This window comes from Schistocerca cancellata, chromosome 1 (genome assembly GCF_023864275.1).
Source record: "Schistocerca cancellata isolate TAMUIC-IGC-003103 chromosome 1, iqSchCanc2.1, whole genome shotgun sequence".
NCBI lineage: Eukaryota > Metazoa > Arthropoda > Insecta > Orthoptera > Acrididae > Schistocerca > Schistocerca cancellata.
Genome location: NC_064626.1, coordinates 554,941,242 through 554,966,430, shown reverse-complemented (window position 1 = coordinate 554,966,430; position 25,189 = coordinate 554,941,242). Strand labels below are relative to the sequence as shown.

Here is a 25,189-nt window from a genome sequence, read left to right as displayed (position 1 = left end):
AATATCTATCAAGGTGAAAAGAGAGATAATGGCCACCTTCTCGTCCCTCATTTCACTGAATGATGTCATGTCATTTGATCAATGCTGTCTCTGCCCCCTTTGGTTTCATTGTAGTAGAGACTGAGTTTGTCTTTTTTTTTCCTCTGTTGACTCATCCACCTCCTCATTGTGTTGTGTGGAAAGAAGTAGGAGATTCTTAGTAGGCTTCAGTTTGGAGATGTATGAAATCAAGGTAACTGGTGCATTGCCCGTTTTTGGATCTGTGAATAACTTAAGAGGAATATAGCTCTCGACCCTACGTCTTCTTTAGCTGTTCTGGTATTTGTTTTCGGTTACTCTTCAATGTTCCCACCAAAGTTAACTTATCATTATAAAGCTCCTCAGCTAGGTCTATGGATGTATAATAACGATATGTTTTATTTCTTCCACTTCCTGCCAGCAGATTCACTAGGCATCTAACAACTGCCTTTGCACTCCGTTCCTTGGCAGGTTGTTCATCCATCCCTGCATACACCCCAATTTTTAGAACATACCAGGTGTGTGCATCTGATAACATCTTAATCAATATGCCATATTTCCCAGGCTTGTCTTTCATAAAGACCTTAAAGGGACATCTTCCTCGAAATAGGGAGAGCATTTCATCGATCATTAAATCTGCACTTGATATGTAGTATTTCACAAACATTTTGTCAATTTTGTCGAAAACTTAACAAAGGGGGCAAAACTTATCCTGCTTTTGTCTTTCAGTTCTTGTTTCTTTATCATCAAATCTAATCAGGGACAGAAGTTCTCTGCATCGAATACGACTCACTGTAGCTATATAGATATTCTATCCCAGTACTTTCCCCCATGAGTCCTCAAGAGGCCGTCTAGTGTCTTCATTTGTGCCCATGAGTATCACAATACCAATGAAGGTGCACATTCCTTCTATGGTTGTTAAGTTTTAAGTTCTTATTACGAGCTTCTTGGTTTGTACAGTTCACAATAATCTCCATTATTTTGGGAGTTATAAACTTTTTTTTAAAGATTCTGACACACTAGAGGTAAAGCCTCCACAAATCAAACCTTCACAAAAATTCACTATATTTTGTACTTGCCTTGGAAGCACAGTAATATATTCCCTACAGCTTTTTGCTGTAGCAATGATGGTGGAAGCAGCTGCATGCCGTTCATCAGGGGTTGAACTCTGAACTTTACTCATTTTCAATGACTGTGTCACTGTCATATGTCACAAATGTATCATCATCTTATGGATCAATTTCATCACCTTCACTTGCTTCATTTATTATAGCCGACACCTCTTCATCTGTGAGAAACCTCTGATACTGACGAGACATTTTATTAAAACTGCGAGTAATGTGCAACTGCTCGAACAACAAAGGAGATTTATTTCAAAACAACAATGGCAACAATACAGTGGTACCAACAGTCAGAAACTGCATTTCTTTCTGCCATATTGAGAAATATTTTAATGAGAAAAGTTCTCACCTATGTCTAAGGGAGGCAATAACCATGACCCACATACTCTAGATATTTTTCTAGAACTACCTAAATTCTTGCTTCTCTACTGTATTGTTTAATGGTGGAATTAACTTAAAATATTCCGGCCGTAAAATAGTTTCCTGTTCGTTCCTCTGTGTGGAGACTGCTTGGAAGGATGCTGCCTTTCAGAGAAGCAACAGTGAATGGAAAGACTGGCAAAACTTGACCTCTCTGTTCCGGAGGAATTTATGAACATGCAAAACTACAAGTATAGCATTTGTAAATTTAGAGTAAGCTTTTTGGCAATGCTGATTGCAATACACTCCTTTAAATTTTGAAGATGACATGAATAAAATACAGTGAACAAAAGGATACCCACAAAAGCTGGACCATGGTTACAACAGTCAAAGAACATGACAGGAAAGTAGTAGTTTATAAGGAAGTGAGACAGGACTGTAGCCTGTTATCCATAATATTCAATCACTACATGGAGCAAGCAGAAAAGGAAACCTATGAGAAATTTAGAGATAGAATTAAAGGTCAAGTGGAAGAAATGAAACTGAGTTTTGCCAATAATTCCCTTCTCTGTGTCAGAGATGCAAAGGACTGAAAAAGGACTGAAGATTTATGAAATGGATAGTATCTTGAAAATATAAAATCATCAAATGCAAAACAAGGGTAATCAAATCAGGCAAAGGCAAGGGAATCACATTAGGTGATGAGGAATTGGGAAAGTAGTAGAGTTTTATCATTTGTGCAGAAAAATAAATGACTATTATAAAAAGTGAGAGGATATAAAATGCAGACTGGCCATAGTGAAAAATGGTGTTTTTCAAAAGAGAAGTTTGTTAGCATAAAATAAAATTTTTGGTGTTGAGAATCTTCTCTGAAGGTATTTGTCTGAAGTACAGTCTTGTACTGAAGTGAAATGTGGATGCTAAGCAGTTCAGAAAGGAAGAAAATAGAAGCTTTTGAAAAGTGGTGCTGCAGAATAATGCTGAGACCAGATGGCTGAAAAGGATAACTAATGAGTAAGTTTAAGTAGTACAGTATACATTTAAATTTTTAGTGCTGTCAGCCACCTTTAAACTGTATAGTCTGATGACGCTCTTGTTCATTTGAAGAGCACAACCTATAAACAGACAGCAAATGTGCCTTGTGGCTTTACTCAAAAACTTCTCTAATTAATGTTTTTGAGCCGAGATTTGTGTACAAACAATTTGCCCAAATTAATCTGCCATAGGTGCCAGGAACTGCATCACTAAGTAAAAGATAATTCTTAGTTGGCATTCAACATGTTAATAAAGTTTTTCAGTGTCTTGAGAGTATAATACACCAGTTAGGCATGTAATCTGTGCTCGCTTCCAACAAAATTACCTTGAGTTAATTTGATAAAAGTAAAGAACTGCTTCACAATGTTTGCTGTTTGTAACGGAACACTTATCCAGTGGTTGCAATAAAATGTTAAACATGTGACAGCAATATCTATGTATGCTTCACAGTCACTGCTGCCTTCATAATTATCCTCACCACCACTGATGACGTAATTTACAAGTCTGTCTACTTCCATTCCCTCCCGTCGGTCTCTACACAACTATTTAATATACTAGGCAAGACATACAAGAACACTGTACATCACTCAGGATCCATCCTCTCCCCTCATCCAACAGTCAGTCCCAAAGTTATTACTATCGAGTGGGATGCATTTACAATAAAAGTGCACATACAAATCTTCAACTTACATCATCTTTCATGGGAACTTTTGGAGGATGAAATTCTTCATGATACGAACGACCACTTTCTGGATGTATTAGCCGGCCTGTAATTCTTCGGACCAGATAATTGTCATCAATACTGAATTCCACAACAGCATCTAGTGCAGTATTTCTTTTCTCCAGTAGTTTATCCAGCTAACAGAAAGAAGACAAAAAATTTGCAACAAGTATTTGGACAGTCTCCATTGCCTAAGGAAATCAGTTTTACAGTTTTTACCTTCTCTGCCTGTGGGACAGTTCTTGGAAAACCGTCTAAAAGAAACCCATTTTTACATTCTGGACGATCAAGATTAGTGTCAATCAGATTAACAACAAGCTCATCACTTACAAGTTTTCCTGAAAAAAAAAAATTAAATTAAACTCAATTTACTGAGTTAAGACAGTATGTAAAACATTGCTGCTTAATGTCATTGTAAAATAGGTTCACTAGAAAATAACAGCAAAGATTATTAACTAGCAAACTTAGTGCCATCAGGAAATATGTGGGCTTGATTCCTGCCATCTCAATAACAGAGCAAACTTTACCTACAATGCAGTATACACTTCTCTAACTTCCTGATATATTAAGCTGTGTGCTACAGGAGCACTTCAGCCTGGGCCCATTTTCTTTTTGTAATTTTTTTGTGGGCAAGACCCTTGTGCAAAAGGTCACTGCACTCTGAGTTACAATGGTGGGAAAAACATTGCTTTCATTTCCTTACAACAGCCATACAAAACTTGTGATATTTAATACAGCTTTAATGGTGAAAATCTTATAACTGTTTGACAATAATGAAACCTATGAAGTATGTGGACTTCATGCAAGAGAAAGTTGACGAGAACAAAATTAATGAAACTAGTGTTTTATGGTATCTTAACTGTCTGACAATGTTACATAGATTCTTCCATCCCTTTGCATTAGATTGCAACTAACCAATAAGGATATCACAAGTTCCATGCAGAAAATCTGGTTGTAGTAACAAACTGACCAGTAGCAAAGACCAATGTTTACGTCTGTGCCACATTGAAAAATGCATGGGGGAGGGGGGGGGGTCCAATACTTATATTTTACTTCACTAACATCTGCCCTACAGCCCATACCTGGCTCCTTCAATATGCAAATGTGAAAGTGGTTTTTTCTTCTGATAAAGAATTTCATGGAGATATCACAATCTGGGTGCAATGCCAGGCATTAGAATTTTAAACAGAGGAATTTGACAACTGAATGATAAATACTTAAATGTGAATAGCCATTGCACGCAAGTAGTAAAAGTAGTGTGGTCCTCAGATTCTTTTAATAAATTTGCTTTAAGTATACCAGTACTTTATTAGTAGCCTAATGGAGTTTACTTTCCAAATAGCTCACATAATAAAGAGCAAAGATGAAATACTAATACACTTAGTGCAAACAGCAGGTATGGTGTCTGAATACCTATTGTTTAAATTCAAGCGAGCACTTTATCTGTAACAGACTGTATAATTATATAGGTTCTAACTGGCCAAAAATACCCACACACATCTCAGTCTGCATCACAGTTACCATCAGTCAATAAGTCTGCTAGTTTTTCACTCAGTTCTGATCCTTCTGTATAAACCATCTTAGTATTAATTTCAAGTGAGTTAAGAAACTGCAGAAAATAATAGGAGTCTGTGAAAATGATTTGAGCCCCATATGTCTTAAATGGGATTCCAGTATCTGGGCAGTGGACCTTATTTGATAAGGTACTGCATCTTCACAAGTTTCACAGCTACCATTTTGGAATCCATTAAATCCTTATCTCCATGGAAGAACAATATTCACTATTTTTAGACTATTTCCTATAGTATGCCACAAACATGCAATTTTACCACTAAGGGAACCTTAAAACATTATCCATAATTCAGGACATATTTCTACCCTTAGTGCCAATTTGAGCCAGATCTTGTGACCAACACTAGCTATTAAAATACTCCTTGAAATGTTAATGTCATATGTTACATACAGGATGTCTGGGATTCCCCCCCCCCCCCCATATGTTTCAGTTGTATATGCTGCTGGCATTTGTTATTTATAATATGTCAGTTACTTCTTGTGGCTGGTGATTAACACACAGTAGTTTTGTTTACTAGACCTTTGCAGGAGACCAGTAAGCAATGTCAAAGTGTGGTGATGGGACAATGACATCATTAATGTAGAGGAGATTTGAGCCTCAAGAAATGATAAACTGATGACGGAACTATGTATATTATTATGACATATTCAATGGCTTTCACCACTCTTACGCAAATTATCACGTTGTGACTGGGTCCACTACAGTTCCATCTGTCACGACAGCCTTCACTTTAAAAACGCAAGGCAATGATAACAAGACTGGCCAAAACAGAACAATAGTATTGCAATACAGATTTGCCATCTGTACTAGAGGTACACATCAAATAAACAACACAATCTAAACTACCACCTTTAATAACTAAATGGGATGTTTTAAACAAACCAAATGAACGACTTTTATAACCCAAGTTGAATCTAAACCAGAGGCTATGTCAACTCTGTGACTAAAATGGATGCAGATTCCTCAACCTATACTATGGGGCAGAATGTTGTAGGATGCCCCTTGATAGACCAGGGATGCACTACACACAGGAAGCAGCTGCATGGGTAGCACAGTACTTGGGGTGTGCACATGGGTGTTCTTTAGATGAGGTTTCTCCCCACGGGAAAAACTGTTGCCCTGAAAACATTACCAGTTCATGACACTGATGGTGTACCAACTGTAAAAAATTGTTAGTTCGCCTAAACAGGTCATCCCAAAGGATTTAAATATGCTAAATCTCATGTTAGTAAGTTGTCAAAGTGTCCGTAACAAGATCCCCGAGTTACTCTCCGAAATAAACAGTAGTAATGCCAATATTGTATTAGGTACCAAAAGCTGGTTGAAACCGGACATAAATAGCAGTGAAATTTTTAACTCTGATAGGACAATGTTTAGGAAGGATAAGACTGATGATATGGGAGGTGGTGTGTTCATTGCAGTTGAAAGCTGTTTAAACCCAGTTGAGATTGATACTGGGCCAGACTGTGAAATAGTCTGGATAAAGCTGTCAAGCAGACAAGGAGTGACCATTGTATTAGGATGTTTTTCCAGACCGACAGCAACCATAACAAATGTCACAGAATGTTTCAGGGAAAGTCTTGAGTACATAGGAAATAAATATCTAAATTATCCATTAGTTATAGGTGGAGACTAATCTGGCATCCACTGACTGGGAAAATTACATTTTTATCACAGGGGGCAGAAGCAAAGACCCGTGAGAAGTTATTCTAGGAGTGCTCTCAACAAACAACCTTGAGCAATTGGTTAGAAAACCAACTCAAGAAGAGAATATATTAGGTATCTTGGGGACAAATGGACCTGATCTTTTTGAGGAAGTTAATTTAAAAGAAGGTATTAGCGACCATAATGTCATCGTGGCTTCTATGCCAGTGGAAGTTACAAAAAATCAGTGTAGCGTTTTCTTGTTTGGGAAAGCAAATAAAAGTGTCTTTAATGAATATCTTCATAGTTAGCTCGAAGCATTCACCGCAGGACACAAAGATATTGAGCATCTTTGGTCGGAATTTACAGGTATTGTCCGCCACATGTTAGAGAAATATGTGCCTAGCAAAAAGGATCCACCTTGGTTCAACAAACATATTAGGAAGTTGCTGAGAAAGCAGATACTTTTGCACAGTTGTTTTAAACGTAGTCACTACCCTGCTGACGAACAGAAATTATACAAAATGAAAGCAGCTGTCAAAAGGTCAATGAGAGATTATTTTAACAAATTTGAAAGCAATATTTTATCTGCAGACTAAAAATAACCCCAAAAAATTTTGGTCAAATGTAAAATCTATGAACGCTACAAACAATTCAATACCTTCTGTTGCTGACAGTACAAGTAATGTAATGGATGATGATAAACAGAAGGCAGAAATTCTAAACCTAGCTTTCAAAAACACTTTTTCGGTAGAGGACTGCAGCACCATTCCCTTTTCAATTATTGAATAAACGCAAGGATGGCTGAAATAATGTTTAGTGTTTTGTGTTGACTATGCTACAAATATAGCACCATTCTTATCCATCATCTATCAGAGATCATTGGAACAGCGGAAAGTTCCATGGGACTGATAGAAGGCCCAGGTCACAGCAACCTATAAAAAGGGTAGAAAATTGGATGCACATAATTACTGGGTGATTTCACCAAGAGCTATTTGTTGCAGAATCATGGAACATACTTTGTGTTCCAACACAATGACCTTTCTAGACTCTGAGAAGCTCATCTGCAGAAACCAGCATGGTTTTAGGAAACACCAGTCATGCGAGACACAGTTGGCCCTCTTTGTACATGATATACAACAGGCTCCAGATACTCTAAGGTTGATGCCATATATCTCGACTTCCAAAAGGTGTTCGACTCAATTCCACACTGTCGCCTGCACCAAAAAGCGCATGCTTACGGCCTATCCGATGGCATATGCAGCTGGATAGAAAGTTTACTAACAGACAGAGAGCAGCATGTTGTCCTGAATGAGGAGACTTCAACAGAAACAAGCATAACATCAGGTGTGCCCCAGGGCAGCGTAATAAGTCCGCCGCTTTTTACAACTTACATAAATTATCTGGTTGATGGTACTGACAGCGGTATTAGACTGTTTGCCGATGATGCTGTACTCTACAGGAAAGAAGTATCACATGAAAGTTGTGAACAAATCAATGAGGATTTGCAGAAAATAAATGTGTGGTGTAATGACTGACAATTATCTCTCAATATTAGTAAGTGTAACTACTGTGTATGAAGCAAAAATCCCCATTAATGTACAAGTACAAAATAAATGCCCAGTCTTTGGAAGCGTTAACACCTGTCAAGTATCTGGGTGTGACTATTCAAAATGATCTCAAATGGAACGATCAGATTAAACAAGTAACAGGCAAGACGAACTTTAGATTGAGTGTTACTGGTAGAATGCTGAAGCGATGTAGTCCTTCAACAAAGGAAATCGCTTACAATATTTCAGTTTGTGCAGTCACAGTATTGTTCATCTGTGTGAATCCCTTACCAGTACGGTCTGATTCAAGAGATTGAGAAGGTCCGAAGAAGAGCAGCAAGATTCGTGACTGGTAAATTTAGCCATCACGAGAACGTTACAAATCTCATAGAAAGTTTGAAGTGGGACATACTTGCAGAAAGACAACGCACTTAATGGAAGGGGCTGCTCATTAATTTACACAATCCAATCTTCACCTATGATGTAGAGCATATATTATTCCCATCAACTTTCAAAGATAAGGGAAATTAAAGCTCGTACTGAGGTATTCAGACAGCTGTTTTTCCCTCGCACGAGCCGCAAGTGGAAAAGAGGAGGAGAAATATGACTTTGGCGCAAATAGTGCCCTGTCACACCGCTTTGTGCCTAGCGGAGTACATATGTAGATGAAGGTAAGTGAAAGACACAAATAGACCAAAGACACCATCTAACATATGACATCACATTTCAAAGAAAATACCTTCATTCACACATTTTTCGGATCTAAATATAAATAAAATTTCCCTGAAATTTAATAAGTGTTTATCTGAAAATTAACTGCCAATGAATTTAGAGAGCACACAATACAGAGCATAAGGCCTTACCACACCATTAGAAATAATGCTTAAAGATGGATGAAAACTTAAAACAGAATGTTCTAAATTGTTAAATTTTTATACAGAAAAAGAACCTGAACTGGAAATCACATATTACCAGCCTGCAGTCTCTGTGCTACAGACAGTATCAGAATTTGTGGTTACAACATTGGACTCACATTGGAAAGACCGTTAAAACCCACACCTGACCATCAAGATTTAGGGTTTCCATGATTTTCCTAAATCACTTCCTTCCCCATCCTTGAAACCATCCAAGCTTGTGTTCCATCTCTAATGACCACTATACCAACAGGATGATAAAGTCCAAATATTCCTTCTCTCTTCAGAATTTGGAGACAAAAGTGTTGGAAATCTGACTGACTTTTCCCACTGTCTTATGGTACAATATTCTGGGGGTAACTCATTATTGAGGAAAAAGAAGAATATTTTGTACACAAGTACATAATAATATTAGATAATCTTTGGTGTAGCCTACAGTTACTCTTTTATGAAGTTTGTTGCAAAGAATCACAGGTTCAAAACAGTAACATTCGTGATCATAACATTAGAAGGAGAATGTGAGACTGTATCCATCTTCGGCCTTAGTGTACTGCTTAGCTGGGTGGCTATGGGCCTCCCATGCAAGTGGGCCCGAGTTAGATTCCCGGCCGGGTTGGAGATTTTCTCCGCTCAGGGACTCTGTATTGTGTTGTCTCATCATCATTTCATTCTCATCACCAGTACGCAAGTCACCCAATGTGGTGTTGACTGAAATAAGACTTGCACTTGGCGGCTGAACTTCCCCGGATGGGGCCTCCCGGCCAACAATGCCATATGCTCATTTCAATTTTTCCCAGTGTGGTACAAAAAGAAGTGAGACATTTAGTCGTGCAAATCTTACCACCTATACAGTGATGTAAACAACTTACTGCCTAAGACTACTGTATCTGCTGGACTACTCTTAAGATATGCCAACATGTCTCGTTTCTTGTGCACAATAGCAGATGCACAGGAATAAAAGGACATGCACAAACATTTGTGGGAAGAACACATGTATGCATGGGCATTCTCGTGTCCAAACATTGCCTCACTCCGCGAGAACCCTGCTATGTATCCCTTTATTTGCTTGGGAGCTTGTGCAGCGTTTATTATGATGAAAAGGCAACAGTACATGAAAATGAAAAAGTGGCTGTAGGTAAAAAATATATGCAAAGAAATAGCTAAATGAAAGTATGAGAAATGAAAAGTGACAATGTTTTATTTGCAAATTTCCTAAGGAGGTCACAGTGAGATTTTACAGGGTGTTTCAAAAATGACCGATATATTTGAAACGGCAATAAAAACTAAACGAGCAGCGATAGAAATACACCGTTTGTTGCAATATGCTTGGGACAACAGTACATTTTCAGGCAGACAAACTTTCGAAATTACAGTAGTTACAATTTTCAACAACAGATGGCGCTGCGGTCTGGGAAACTCTATAGTACGATATTTTCCACATATCCACCATGCGTAGCAATAATATGGCGTAGTCTCTGAATGAAATTACCCGAAACCTTTGACAACGTGTCTGGCGGAATGGCTTCACATGCAGATGAGATGTACTGCTTCAGCTGCTCAATTGTTTCTGGATTCTGGCGCTACACCTGGTCTTTCAAGTGTCCCCACAGAAAGAAGTCACAGGGGTTCATGTCTGGCGAATAGGGAGGCCAATCCACGCCGCCTCCTGTATGTTTCGGATAGCCCAAAGCAATCACACGATCATCGAAATATTCATTCAGGAAATTAAAGACGTCGGCCGTGCGATGTGGCCGGGCACCATCTTGCATAAACCACGAGGTGTTCGCAGTGTCGTCTAAGGCAGTTTGTACCGCCACAAATTCACGAAGAATGTCCAGATAGCGTGATGCAGTAATCGTTTCGGATCTGAAAAATGGGCCAATGATTCCTTTGGAAGAAATGGCGGCCCAGACCAGTACTTTTTGAGGATGCAGGGACGATGGGACTGCAACATGGGGCTTTTCGGCTCCCCATATGCGCCAGTTCTGTTTATTGACGAAGCCGTCCAGGTAAAAATAAGCTTCGTCAGTAAACCAAATGGTGCCCACATGCATATCGCCGCCATCAATCCTGTGCACTAAATCGTTAGCGAATGTGTCTCATGCAGCAATGGTAGCGGCGCTGAGGGGTTGCCGCGTTTGAATTTTGTATGGATAGAGGTGTAAACTCTGGCGCACGAGACGATACGTGGACGTTGTCGTCATTTGGACCGCAGCTGCAACGCTGCGAACGGAAACCCAAGGCCGCTGTTGGATCACCTGCTGCACTAGCTGCGCGTTGCCCTCTGTGGTTGCCGTATGCGGTCGCCCTACCTTTCCAGCACGTTCATCCGTCACATTCCCAGTCCGTTGAAATTTTTCAAACAGATCCTTTATTGTATCGCTTTTCGGTCCTTTGGTTACATTACACCTCCGCTGAAAACTTCGTCTTGTTGCAACAACACTGTGTTCTAGGCGGTGGAATTCCAACACCAGAAAAATCCTCTGTTCTAAGGAATAAACCATATTGTCTACAGCACACTTGCACGTTGTGAACAGCACACGCTTACAGCAGAAAGACGACGTACAGAATGGCGCATCCACAGACTGCGTTGTCTTCTATATCGTTCACATCACTTGCAGCGCCATCTGTTGTTGAAAATTGTAACTACTGTAATTTCGAAAGTTTGTCCGCCTGAAAATGCACTGTTGTCCCAAGCATATTGCAACAAATGGTGTATTTCTATCGCTGCTCGTTTAGTTTTTATTGCCGTTTCAAATATACTGGTCATTTTTGAAACACCCTGTAGATTTCCTGGTTGGGAAACTGTAAAGATAAGGTCGACAATAAGTTTTTTAGCTGGCAACCAGCAACTTATACATGAGTTTGAACTACTTGCTTCGCATTTCAGAGTAAAGCAATTATTCTTGAAATTGGGAAATAGTTGAGAGGTTGTCAGTAACGTAAATTAAATTTCAAAATTGTCATTTGGGTTTACTTTTATAAAGTTTTTTTTACACAACTTTAATCATGAAAGATTATGCGAAGGTTAGCGTCCTCAGACTCAATACACATGGGAATTTCATAGATGGCAATAACCACTGGAATGTAGGTTTTGTTTTCGAATTTCGTATTTCCTGCTTTATTTATGTCTTGTTTTTAGTAGGTTGTCGAGGAGCTACACATACCCCGTCATTCCTTATCTTCAGATGTCAGGTTCCTTAGTTGTGCTATTAAGCTGCTATACCATAAATACTCTTCCACCATTTCCATATATGCGTTTCATAGATTTCTAGCTTATTCTACTATGTTTTCCTACTTCAAAACTTATGGTATCTTATTCTGTATAGTAATGGGTGTGTGGGCGCCCGCACAAGAAGTCAGAATTATGATCCACAGAACAAGCTAAACAACAAGAGCAAGATATGTCTCTCCCTGTAACCTATTCTGAACTGTAGTTCCAAATGTTTTTGAGCTACTGCCACCTTCTTTCTTTTCGATTTACCAAATCAGTTGCAAAGAAAAATTAGCTTGCCACTTGAGTAAAGGCCGAAACTAACACTGACCCTCAGTGCTCTCTCCCAACACTGAACACCACATTTCAGATTATGGATGAAGGTCGAAACAGATGCCAGCAGAAAGACTGATCTCTGAACATCGCCAGTTGGAACACTTAGCTTTTCTTGCCCTTGCATTCAACTATTAGGTTTAGTTAGGCAGTGAAAGGCAAGAGAGTAGGATAAGTGCATTCAACATTAAAACTTAAACCTTGGTTTCATCAATCACAAAATTTCATCACGAACTCCAGAATGTAAAATTCTGAACCGTGGTCTGTTAACTCTAATACTGAGCCCAGCATTGCAGAAATTGGCTATCATATTTACCAGTGGACATGTCTTAGAATAACACACGACTAGTTAGCATACTGAACACAACAGTTGCAACAAGATACATACTCAGATTTGGATCAATTTTCAATGTGTTTCATAAAAAGGCTCACCTTCATCCATTGTTTTCTTCAGCTGTTTTCCCAGAAGGGAGCCAGAGGATATTTCTGCACGCAGCATATCGCCAGTCGACAGATGACACACACAATATTTGTTCCTAAGTAGTGGAGCCTGCAAAAAATAAAAATCTGAAAGCATAGCGTAAGTGCATATTAAATTTATAATTCTACAGTAAAATTGGATCATCGCTGACACACAACCAGAAATTAGTTTCGTGTTCCATCATCCCACTGAGCATGCAAAATTTTCTTTTTTTTTTTATCTACATAAAAAAATCTAGTCGAAAGTTGGCCGTATCTATCACAATGGCTTCCAACTGAGAAATCTTGTAATCACCCAGGCAGCTCTTTTCGATCATCGTTTTATGCCGAAATCATGAAACCACTTTGAAAAATATTCGAAAAAAGTATTAATAAATGTGATACGCAGTCGAAACCGCAGAAATAAACGACTGCCACTTTTAATATATTCGCTGATCATGTATCCCAAATAACACGTTTTACAAATGTATAAATTAATATATGTAAATTGATAATATCGACCTGTCGCTAACCGTTCCTTGATTAAATAAATATTTCATTGTTAGAGCAGTTCCAAGAACAATGGATTCCAAACTTTGGACTTTCGACTAAGATGTAAAAATGACTTTGAAGCTCACCTGTGTGCCCTTGCCGGAGCCCGGTGGTCCTAAAAGAACAGCCTTTATTCCTGCAGGTGTTGTGTCAGCTGGTTCCTCTTTAGGAACTTCAGCAGTTTGAGGTGGCATTGTATTTGTCTGCGCTTGCTCTCAACAGACTTCAATTGGAGGATACAAAATGTACCACTGTGTCACATGCACAAACAAGCAATCAACTTGCTACCAGCATTACATCGCCGCCATCCCTCGCGAAGATAAAAACAACCACGTCTCACATGGCCATCACAAAGTACTTACGAGAAAGAACATAGCTAATCGAATATGATCGTACATGGAGAAGAAGACGGTCACAAAAATTAACAGCAAGGATCCTTGAATAACAATGTTCAGTAGAGAGCAGACGACAAGCGAAATATTTACAAATGATGTGTTCTGTAAACCAAGATTTCTTTTACTAAGTAAAAGCAAAGTTTAGTCAGGTGTTTTTTAAAAACAAAATTCAAGATCGCGCCTAGAGAAAAGTGTCGTACCAACTCGGTCTTGTTCAAAAGGAAAAGATAATCAGCTCTTCGTGTAGAGAATGTGAAAATCGAGTGATGAAAGGTGTTTCGTGCATAAAGTGCAACTTCTGGCGACGCGAAAAGTCAGCGAAAGTAAATCTGAAATTCATCAGCTATGTTTTTCCGTTGACATGCCAAGGCTTTTTGCGTGACGAAACTGCCGATGTTTTAAGTGCAGTGGACTCGAAAAACGAAATTGCAAAGCAACTACAAAGTGACATTTAAATACAAAAAAACCAAAAAAATGATAAATTAATACATGAAAAGCAGTCCAGTGTGTGTGTGTGTGTGTGTGTGTGTGTGTGAGAGAGAGAGAGAGAGAGAGAGAGAGAGAGAGAGATAAAAATCAAGCGGAAAAGCAAGTCCGCGAAAATACTAGTGCGCCTATGAACGCTAAAAACAACACTGCCAGCGTTTCCGATGTTACTGTACACTCAGCAAACAAAAACCTGTAGATAAATATAAATGGAAAATGATGACATACAGAAAAAGAAAAGACAAGACCACAGCTATGCAAGGGAACGAAAATGAGTTTCTAATAATTGATGATTCGCTGCTGAAAAATATTGCTGTCCCCAACTGCAAAATCGACCAATTAGAACACAACAACTCGGCAAATATTTTAAAAAATATGATAAATTCAAAACAGACGAATTCAAAACCGGATTCTGAAACCAAGACTAGTTTCAGCGTTGTCTTTATACATGTTGGAACAAATTCGTTAAGAAGCATCAGTGAAGAAGAAATTATTAACGAAAAAAAAAAAAAAAAACGATTCGTTTGTGAAGGTGTGCGTCTGCTGGTTCCGAACTGATACTTAAAGAATCATAAAAAGGAAGTCAGTGAAAGGCAAATATTTCTTCCAAATAAAATATGCTGTCAAAGAACAGTTTGATCGTCTTGGGACAGTTTTCATGCACCCAAACAAATTCCTATGTGAAAACTGCCTAAGAGATGATGGCATGCATTTAAACAGATTATGGTCTGAGGCACTCAGCAAAATTTTTTGCAGATGTCTGCAAAATAACCGGAAGCAAGGGAAGCTAATATGGCCTGATGGAGGTGAAAAATCAATTGCTGCAGCTAAAAAAGCAAAATACAAGCACCACACAAAAAAGGTGGGACTATGGAATACGCTCTCAGACGGCAGCCCACAACATGTAAGCCAGCAAAAGAAAAGTTACATAAAAGTACTACCTCAGAATATTCAATACATTGGTAACAAGAAACTAGAAGCAGAAGTAGTTCTAAGTGAAGTACAACCAGACATAGTATGTATCAATGAACAAGATCTAACTGAAAGTCAGATAGCTAACTTGACAATAAAGGACTATATCTTTTACAGCTATTTCTGTGTATCTAAACATAAAATGGTGGAGTTATATATTAAAACAGGAAAGCCCCTAAAAACTGTAAATAGAAAAGATTTGAGATTACCCATAGCTAGAGAAAACGATTTTGAAATTACTTGTGTAGTGACTGGTGACTAGATTGTTTTCTGTGTACAGATCACCAATTGGTAAGATTAGCATCTTTCTAAAAAAAAATTCTAATTAACTAAAAATGAACAGGAGAAAAACATCGTTATATGTGGAGACTTCAATAATCACATGGAAACAGAATCAAAACCAAGACAAGATTTTGAAGAATCATTAATACATTACAATATGGTAGCAACAATATCTGCACCAACAAGACTGACTTCTCGAAGTCACACAAAAATGGTTCAAATGGCTCTGAGCACTATGGAACTTAACTACTGTGGTCATCAGCCCCCTAGAACTTAGAACTACTTAAACCTAACTAACCTAAGGACATCACACACATCCATGCCCTAGGCAGGATTCGAACCTGCGACCGTAGCAGTCATGCGGTTCCAGAATGTAGCGCCTATAACCGCACTGCCACTCCGGCCGGCGAAGTCACACAGTTATTGACAACATCATTAATAATATAAGTATGTGTAACCATGAGCTGCATGTAGTCCAAATAGAAATATCTTACCATCATGGACAGCCGATCTGCTTCCACAAAAGTAAGGACACAATTTCAGAACCAAATCAAACAACCAAAGAAATCAGGAATATCACTGTAAAAATATCAAAATCTTTAGAACAATGTTAAGCAGGGAAACCTGGAATGAAAGCCTACAGTTTCAGAATGTAAAGGAAAAGTATTAATATTTATTACTACAATATTCCCCAAAATGAAGAAACAAGAGAAGCCTCAGGATCAGACAAAGCGGATTACTAGTGAAATAGTGGAACTGCAGAGGACTCTGCAGGACCTGTGACAGTGGGGTGAAGCTGAGAAATATAAAATGTTATCAAAGAAGTATACAAACTAATAAAGGAGCAAAAGTGAGAACAAATTATGCCACCATAGTGAACTCAAAAAATAAAATAAAGGCAGCTTGGAATGCAATTAATGGTGAAAGAAAGGAAAAGGCATGATTGAACAAAGACACAAACATCAAGTCAATGAAAATAGATAGTAGAGAAGTAGTTGACATTCTTAATGATAACTATATAAATGTGACACAGAACAGAAGTAAATAGTCCAGAAAAGAAGGTTACTAAGTTATCAAAACCATCAAGCAGAAGCATGTACTTGAAACCAGTCACAGAAGATGGACTGAGGAAAATTATACTAAAACTGAAGTCCAAGAAATCAACTGATGATGAAAAATATCTAATCATATAATAAAGGAAGTAAGTGAGCAATTACTCTCAGCAAATAATCTCATCATTGCTAGACATAGCAAACAGCTCTTCCAGAGATGGAATTTTTCCAGAAAAGTTGAATATCAGCAGGGTGGTACCAGTGTCCAAGACAGGGGATAAGGATGATCCCCAACAACGAAAGGCCAGTTTCACTGACATCAGATTTCTCAAAAACCCTGGAAATGCTTCTATAGAACAGATTAGTTGATTACCAGGACAAATACAACATTCTTATACCAACACATGGTTTCAGAAAGAATAAATCTATGGAATCATTGGTTGGCAGTCTGTCAGAATATATTATATAGTCCATAGACGAAAAACAGGTTGTATCTACAAAGTTTCTCGATCTCTCGAAAGCATTCAACATTATTGACCATGAAATGCTGATAACAAAATGGAAAAGCTATGGGAATCAAGGGCAAGCAGGCGAATGGATAGAATCATATTGATGTAACAGGACACAGTATGCATGAATAGAGATTGCATATCAGTCAAAAACCAAAGCCATCAAATTTTGAGGAATCCATAAGTGGGCCACCACTATTTAATCTGTTTGTTAATGATTTAGGTGTTGAAGAGAAAGAGAAGAAAATATTGTACGCAGATGACATGACAATACTGAACAATGACCAAAATGTGGGACAGCTTGAGAGAAGAGCATACATATCTGCAAATACTATAGCTCAGTGGCTCCTGGAAAATGGTCTTCTATAAAACTAAAAAAGACTATGTATGCGATGTTCAATAATAAGGAGAAAGTTGTGCTCATAGATTTAGAGGTGGCTGAAACAAGACTAGAAAAAGTAGAATCCATTATATTCATAGGTATTACTGTGGATAACGAGCTGAAATGAAAAAAAAAATATTATTTCTGTCTGTAAGTAACTCAGGTCCATCACATTCATAATGAGGCAGCTAACACAGTATGCACAAAAACAGTTTCCATCCACAGTATACCATGGAGTCTTCGAACCATAAATGCAATACAAAGAGATAGTGGGGCGTAAATCAAACATTCAAGAAATAAAAAGGGTATGATTCTTCAACTTCTACTGGCGTATCTTCCTTGAACAGTCCACAGGTGTACTGCCAGTCCAAGGGGATTTAGGACGGCCGGCCGCCCTCAGGAGCTCAGTTCGTCAGCACACCTGACGATGGTGACATGTCTGATCGCCGAAATATTGTGCCTGTTGGACACTATGGACCGGCAGTACACCCGTGGTCTGTTCGAACAAATAAAAAGGGTGTTCACGTTACAAAAAATAGCAATCAGGATGTTATTAAGTAGAAAGACTTCTGAAATGTGCAGAAACTGCTTCAAAAGACTAGGCACCTTAATTTTTACTTCCCTGGACACATAAAACTATAATATATGTCACAAAAGATAGTGCTCAGTGGACTACAAATGCTAGTGTATACTCCGACAACACACAGAGGAAGAATGCATATGAAGCACACCCCACCGACTTACAATGTTTGGAAAAGGACCCCAGTACTCAGGTATCAAATTACTAAAATAACCTACCTAAAAACCTGTGTGACAATGTACTTGACACTAAGCTTTCAAAGAACCTCAAAGACTATCTGGTGGAAAAGGAATTTTACAGTGTTTAAGAGTACTTCACATATTAAATTTGTATATATTATTACTTATAATCACTTCAGAATGTAAGAAAATTGGTTAGGAAGTGTAACATAACGAATGTTTCCTATTTTCGATGTGTACTACAATACATGGGCATTCACTGTACACCATGTAATCCTACAGGATCAAATAAAATTCAATTCAATGTCACTGCCGTTTCATATGCCTATAACATTATACTGTTTTGTGCAAAACATCTTTTTTTATACAATACTGTTTAAGACAGACATGTGGATATTATAGGCAGACTTGCTTCTTTTGTTGTGGCTTGCTGCAACTGTTGTGATGAATAATAAATATCAATCTTTGGCCTTTCAAGCTGCAACATTTCAGGTGAATTCAGGAATATAACTACAGGAAATTGGATCAGCTATTTTCACATAACTACGGAGCTCAGCAGTAGTTTCCAAACTACTTTCCCTGTTTTCTTGCGTTCTAATGACTTATAAATCTTTCTGATGTACATATTACGAATGTCGGTAAAAGTTCGTGGAACGGACTAAAACTAAAAGTGCATAATGTGTTTCAGTTGTAAATGAGTAAGAAATGGGATCCCAGAAGATATTGACAGATCGAATTAGTAAACGATGCAAACGTTTCTGATAACACACATTTGACAAGTAACCATGTCACTTAAATTAACACATTCTGTGATTATATCAGTGACATACTGACAGCATAATGCCTATTCCGCTTCTTTACCTGAGGTTCAAGTGGTATAATGGATGACACTGTGCTATGTTTCCTATCTTGTCCTTCGTATGTGGCACATTCCCCACCAATTTTTGCAAAATGTGACACTGAAAACCACAACAAAGATCACGTGAATATAATTTGCACTCACATCTTATTAAAAAGAGTTACTTGAAATCTCAGTAGTTGGAAAAAGTAATGAGAATTTGTCATTTTATCAAAATGCTTATTTCTTTGTATAGTATCGCTTGCAGGTGGGACCAAATAAAAATCGCTTAATGTGTTAGATTCTATGAGTATATTCCATGGATACTACGGACTGGAAAGGTTTTACATTTTATTTAAGAGCGATACAATGAGAAGACTTAAAAAGGTTATAGCCGTCGTCATCAAACCGTGGTCTGCAGTCCATGTGCTGCATGGATCAAGTATTTTATAACATTCATCTATCAATGAACAGTGAATTCAAAAGTGTCAACTAATGTAAAGGCCTTCTTATGACTGTAGTAGTCCTGCTCAGAAACACATAAAAAAAACGCAATCATAATATAGTTGTAACTAGATTCGCGTATTTTACTGTTTACGTCGCTTATGCGTAATCTTTCATTGATTGTATCAGTACCTGTTTGTATTGTGAAATATCGAACACTTGCAAGTGTGGTGGTAAAGTAGGACTGTTATTGTCAATTTTAGGGTTAAACTAAATTGCGCTGTTTTAAAATTTTTGAGAATAGTAGGCCTATCCTCGTTAAAAACCGTTTTTCTCAAATAGCGCTGTACAATTCGTGAGAAATAGGCTAATTTTAGAATTTTCGGACGCTTACAAAACCATATTTTCGTGAGTTACCTGTAGGAGTATTTTGGATACGCAATTTATTTCGTAGCAAATAAGCACTTGTGGTTCACAGTTCAGTCAAATATTACATCACCCCTGAATTTCATTGCATATTAACGGAAATAAACTGCGTTTTTGAGAATTTTCGGAAACTACTTTTATCCTTTGCGTAATTTATGAGCAATCTGCAGCAAATCGACGTTTGTGATTTACTTACAGCAGCAGATTTTATAACTAACATATTTGTTAAATCTAGTTTTCCATTAGAGAGGAGTAGCCCTATATATTATCTGCATTAATCGTAATTAACTCTATTTTCGAGTTTGCCAACTACTGTAATTAACATCAAAACGTTTAAGGAAACTAGAAATTTTTGACACAGGTTTTTTTGTTGCCTTAATAGAGATCTCGTTTTGTCTCTCTGCTTCAGTTCGTATAGGAATCTGGTAACTTTTTAGCTCGACAGATTAAAAGATAATCAGTGGCCTTAATTTAAAGTTTTTTGTTCACTGCCTTGTAATACATTTCACCAGCCAAAATGCAGCCCCACTGCAAATGCAGTCCGAAAACACAGGTGAGGTGGTTGACATGGAAATCGCCCTGACTACTGCCAAACGATTGGGAGCTGCTGCAAATTGATGTCTTTTGAAAGCACCCGAGACTTGTGTAACTGTGATACCTGTACCAGAGATACTTCAGCAACTATTCTCTCCTGTGGATCCTGTCACCTCTGCAGAAAGCACAGGATCTGTCATTATCCGTCCACTTGGCTACGAGTGGCGTGCCAATTGTAGATCCAGGCGTCCTGTACAGGGTGGTCAGGGATGAGGGAGGATTCAGTCTGTTGTAGCGATCCCTCTAACCAACAACTTTGAGATGCTGTCTTTCACTGATATTGAAACTGAGGCAGTGGGATTCATTCCACCAGTTTTGGAGAAACCTGTGTTTTCCAGTGTCAGGAGGAGGCAAACACAAAAGAAAAGGGGTCTATTAAACATTATCAGTTGGAATTTATGGCGAATGATAGTACTTCTTAGGGAAATGACAGAAAGGGACACCAAATACACCCAGTGTGTATGCCTGTGGGCTTCATTCAACATGTGGAAGAGGATATTACAGCATCCACTGAAGGAACATTTTGCAACCAACTCCAGATTGTGACGCACGTTGGAACAAATGATGCCTGTCACCTGGGCCCTGAGGTCATTGTGAGTCATTCCAGTGACTGGCAGAGAAGGTTAAGAAGACCAGCCTTGTGCTTGGTGTTTCAATGCTTCTCCCAATTTGCAGCTCAGTTCCCAGAACTGATCGTGGACTTTTGGTTCCTAGTTGAGTGGAAGGACTGAACCAGAGACATCGAATGTTCTGTGACAAGCTAGGCTGCGACTTCCTGGACATGCGCCACAGGATTGAGAACTGGAGGGCCCCACTACATAAGTCAGGTCTGCACCACATATCAGAAGATGCTGCTCAGGTAGCTGTATAAAGGTTGCACACAAGGGCTTTTTAGATTAGGCAACTCTCCAGCAATTCCAAATAACGAAACTGTAGGAAACCCAGAAGTAGCAGTGTAAGATCAAGAGAAATGCCTCCCTCTGATGTGAGTATTAAAATCTTAATAGTAAACTGCTGAAGCATTTACAACAAAGCGCCAGAGTTTGAGGCATTCATGAAAAGCAACGAAGCTCACATGATACTAGGCATAGAAAGCTGGTTGAAACCTGAAATTGATAGAAGTGAGATTTTTGGAGAAAATTTAAGTGTATATCGAAAGATGAGCAAATGGGAAATAGAGGTGGTGTATTTGTAGCAGTAGATGAGAATCTCAGATCTACCGAGGCAGAAATTTACGCTGCAGGTGAAATTGTTTGGGCAAGACAGTATCAGGGGTGGGCATAAAGTGATAGTTGGATCCTTCTATCGCCGGCCAGGCTTATCTCCTGAGGCAACCAAACCTCGGTTCACTTGCATGTAAATTCTCCAGTGGAGCTTGTTTTAATCATCTACAATTAATTGGGAAAATTAAAGTTTTGCTAGCAATGAGCATCATAAGATATCCTGTGAACCTTATGTGAAAACTGTGTAGAACACAGGAATGTCACTCATGATGGAAATATATTGGATCTAATGGCAAGAAATAGCCCTGATCTCTTTGAGGATGTTCATATTGAAACTGATGTCAGTGAACATGACACTGTTGGGGCAACAATGATTGCCATATGACAAAGAACAATTTAAAGAAGCAGAAACATATATATGTTCAGTAAACTAGATAAAAAAATCAGTAATGTCATATTTCAGTGAGGAGCTTGAAACTTTAAGCACAGGGCAGGAGTATGTAGAGGAACTCTGGCTCAAGTTTAAAGGAATAGTTGACCATGCACTGGATATATATGTACCCAGTCGAACATTTCATAATGGGAGGGAACCTCCATAGTATACATTCAGTGTAAAGAAACAGAGATTACTACATGATAGGTGTAAAATAATGAGTAGGGTTATAGGTAGAGGAATGCTGAATGAAACACATGTGACTATCAAGACAGAAATGAATGATTCCATCAGTGAATACTGTAACAGAATATTGTCAAGTGATCTTTCACAGAACACAAAGAAAATCTGGTTGTATGTAAGGGTTGTTGGTGGCACCCAAGTTAGTGTCCAGTCCCTAGCGAATGAGACAGGAATTGAAATTGAGGATATCGAAGCAAAAGCTGAAATGCTTAAATCAGTTTTCAAATTTTCTTTACAAGGGAAACCCAGGAGAACTGTCCCAATTTAATTCTTGTTCCACTCAAAATATGAATGAAATGAGGATTAGTGCCAGCGGTGTTGAGAAACAGCTGAAATGGTTAAAACTGAATGAAGCTCCAGGGCCAGCCGAATCACTGTCAGATTCTATGTTGAATTTGCGATTGAGCTAGCCCCTCTTCTAATTATAACAACATCCCTCGAAGAAAAACTGCACTGTTCTTGGAAAGAGGCACAGATCACACCCAAGAGGGGTAGTAGAAGTGATACACAAAACCAGCATTCAATATCTGTGACATAGATTCGTTGTAGGATCTTAAAACATATTCTGAGCTCAAACATAATGAGATTTCTTGAACAGAATGACCTCCTCAATGCCAACCAGCATGGATTTAGAAAACATCATTCATGTGAAACCAAACTCGCACATTTCTCACATGACATACTGAAAACTCTGGATCAAGGCAACCAGTTGTGTGCAGTATTTCTTGATTTCCAAAAAGCATTTGAGTTAGTACTGCACCTATGCTTATTCTCAAAAGTACTGTCATATGGGGTATCAAGCAAAATTTGTGAGTGGATTGAGGAGATTTTAGTTGAGAAGAGACAGTATATTATCTTGGATGGAGAGTCATCGTCAGACATAGAAGTAAATTCAGGTGTGCCCCACGGAGGTGTGTGGGAGCCTTGCTGTCCATGTTGTATATTAATGACCTCAAAGACAATATCAATAGCAAAATTAGGTTTCTTGTAGGTGATGTAGTTTTCTTTAATGAAGTACTATCTGAAAGAAGCTGCATAAATATTCAGTCAAATCTAAGATTTCAACTTGGTGCAAAGACTGGAAACTTACTTTAAATGTTCAGAAATGTAACATTTTACACTTCAGAAAACGAAAAAATGTAGTATCCTATGATTATAACATCAATGAGCGAATGTTGGAATCTTCCAACTCATACAAATACCTGGGTGTAACACTTTGGAGGGATATGAAATGGATTGATCACATAGGTTCAGTTGCGGGTAAAGTGTGTGGTAGATTTCGGTTTATTGGTAGAACACTGGAGAAGTGCAATCAGTCTACAAACAAGATTGCTTACAAATCACTCATGCAACTGGTTCTGGAATATTGCTCAAGTGTGTGGGACCCATACCAGATAGGTGTAACAGGGGATATTTGACATAGACAGAGAAGGGCAGCAGGTATGGTCACAGGTTTGCTTAATCTGTGGGAGAGTGTTACAGAGATAGTGGAGGAACTGAACTGAAAAATTATCCCAAGAAAGTCTGTTAACAAAGTTTCAAGAATCAGCTTTAAATAATTACTCTAGGAACATACTACAATCTCTTATGTACGTCTCATGTTGGGCTCATGAGGATAAGATTAGAATAATTACTGCACACACAGAGGCATTCAAACAATCATCTTCCCATGCTCCATACGTGAATGGGGCAGGAGGAAACCCTAATAACTGGTATAATGTGAGGCACCCTCTTCCATGCATCTCACAGTGGTTTTGAGAGTATAGATGTAGATATAAGTTCAGTTTAGTATTGTAACTGAAATCCGTGAATCTGTCTGTGAGTTAAGTGAAGCTAGCCACTTAATTAATGGGCAGAGGGATAATTAATGTGGCCACTGCTGAGTCAGAGGGCCATGTATGAGTTGTATCAAACAGCTACTGCATTATAAATTTTGATGCAGAAGTAACACAGTTTTGTGAATTTGCTTTACGGAGAGTGCAATCTTGAAATGCGGTACATATTTGCATGAAGGAATATGAAATTAGATAAAGGTTGTTGTAATACAATGCAAAAAATGTTCTGTGTAAAATCTTATGGGACTTAACTGCTAAGGTCATCAGTCCCTAAGCTTACACACTACTTAACCTAACACACACACCCATGCCCAAGGGAGGACTCGAACCACTGCCGGGACCAGCCGCACAGCCCATGACTGCAGTGCCTTAGACCGCTCGAATACAATGCAATAAGTAGAAAAAATGACATTCAAAATCTTTAGCAAACATCTGTGATTGTGTCTCATATTGCACAATACATTTAGGTATAAGTACAATTATTGCTATTAATCAATTAATCATCCATTCACACAGACAATACAGCAGCTCTTCGTCAGATAATTACTGTGTTGCAACTCTTGGGCCGATGAGTGTGGCAGAAATCTTAGCCAGAGAACAATCGAAACGAAGCATTTCGAATAGATTCGACTTCCAACAATCGGTACTTGGTGGTTAGCTGCCAACTTATTGTGTCCTTACTGCAGCTACTCCATTGTGAGCTCATAACATACTAATTTATGTAAGTCACTAATAATTAATAATAAAAGCTGTACATATGTGGCCTGAGGTGCTGTCCCACAATGTCAGTATTGTATCCTAAGCAAAAAAAGCTTGATGACC

The 25,189-nt window shown here is 38.4% G+C and overlaps 1 protein-coding gene across 1 annotated transcript in view; it reads right to left on the bottom strand.

Annotated features, from left to right (window-relative positions):
* Positions 1–13,853, bottom strand: part of LOC126180600 (adenylate kinase) — a 41,059-nt gene extending 27,206 nt beyond the window's left edge. Inside the window, exons 1-4 of the mRNA XM_049924706.1 lie at positions 13,581–13,853; positions 12,916–13,033; positions 3,475–3,593; positions 3,225–3,392 (exon numbers count right to left, since the gene is read on the bottom strand). Coding sequence (XP_049780663.1) covers positions 3,225–3,392; positions 3,475–3,593; positions 12,916–13,033; positions 13,581–13,688 — 513 coding nt within the window. The 5' untranslated portion in view covers positions 13,689–13,853. The remainder of the gene's footprint in view (positions 1–3,224; positions 3,393–3,474; positions 3,594–12,915; positions 13,034–13,580) is intronic.
* Positions 13,854–25,189: the final 11,336 nt, after the last annotated feature.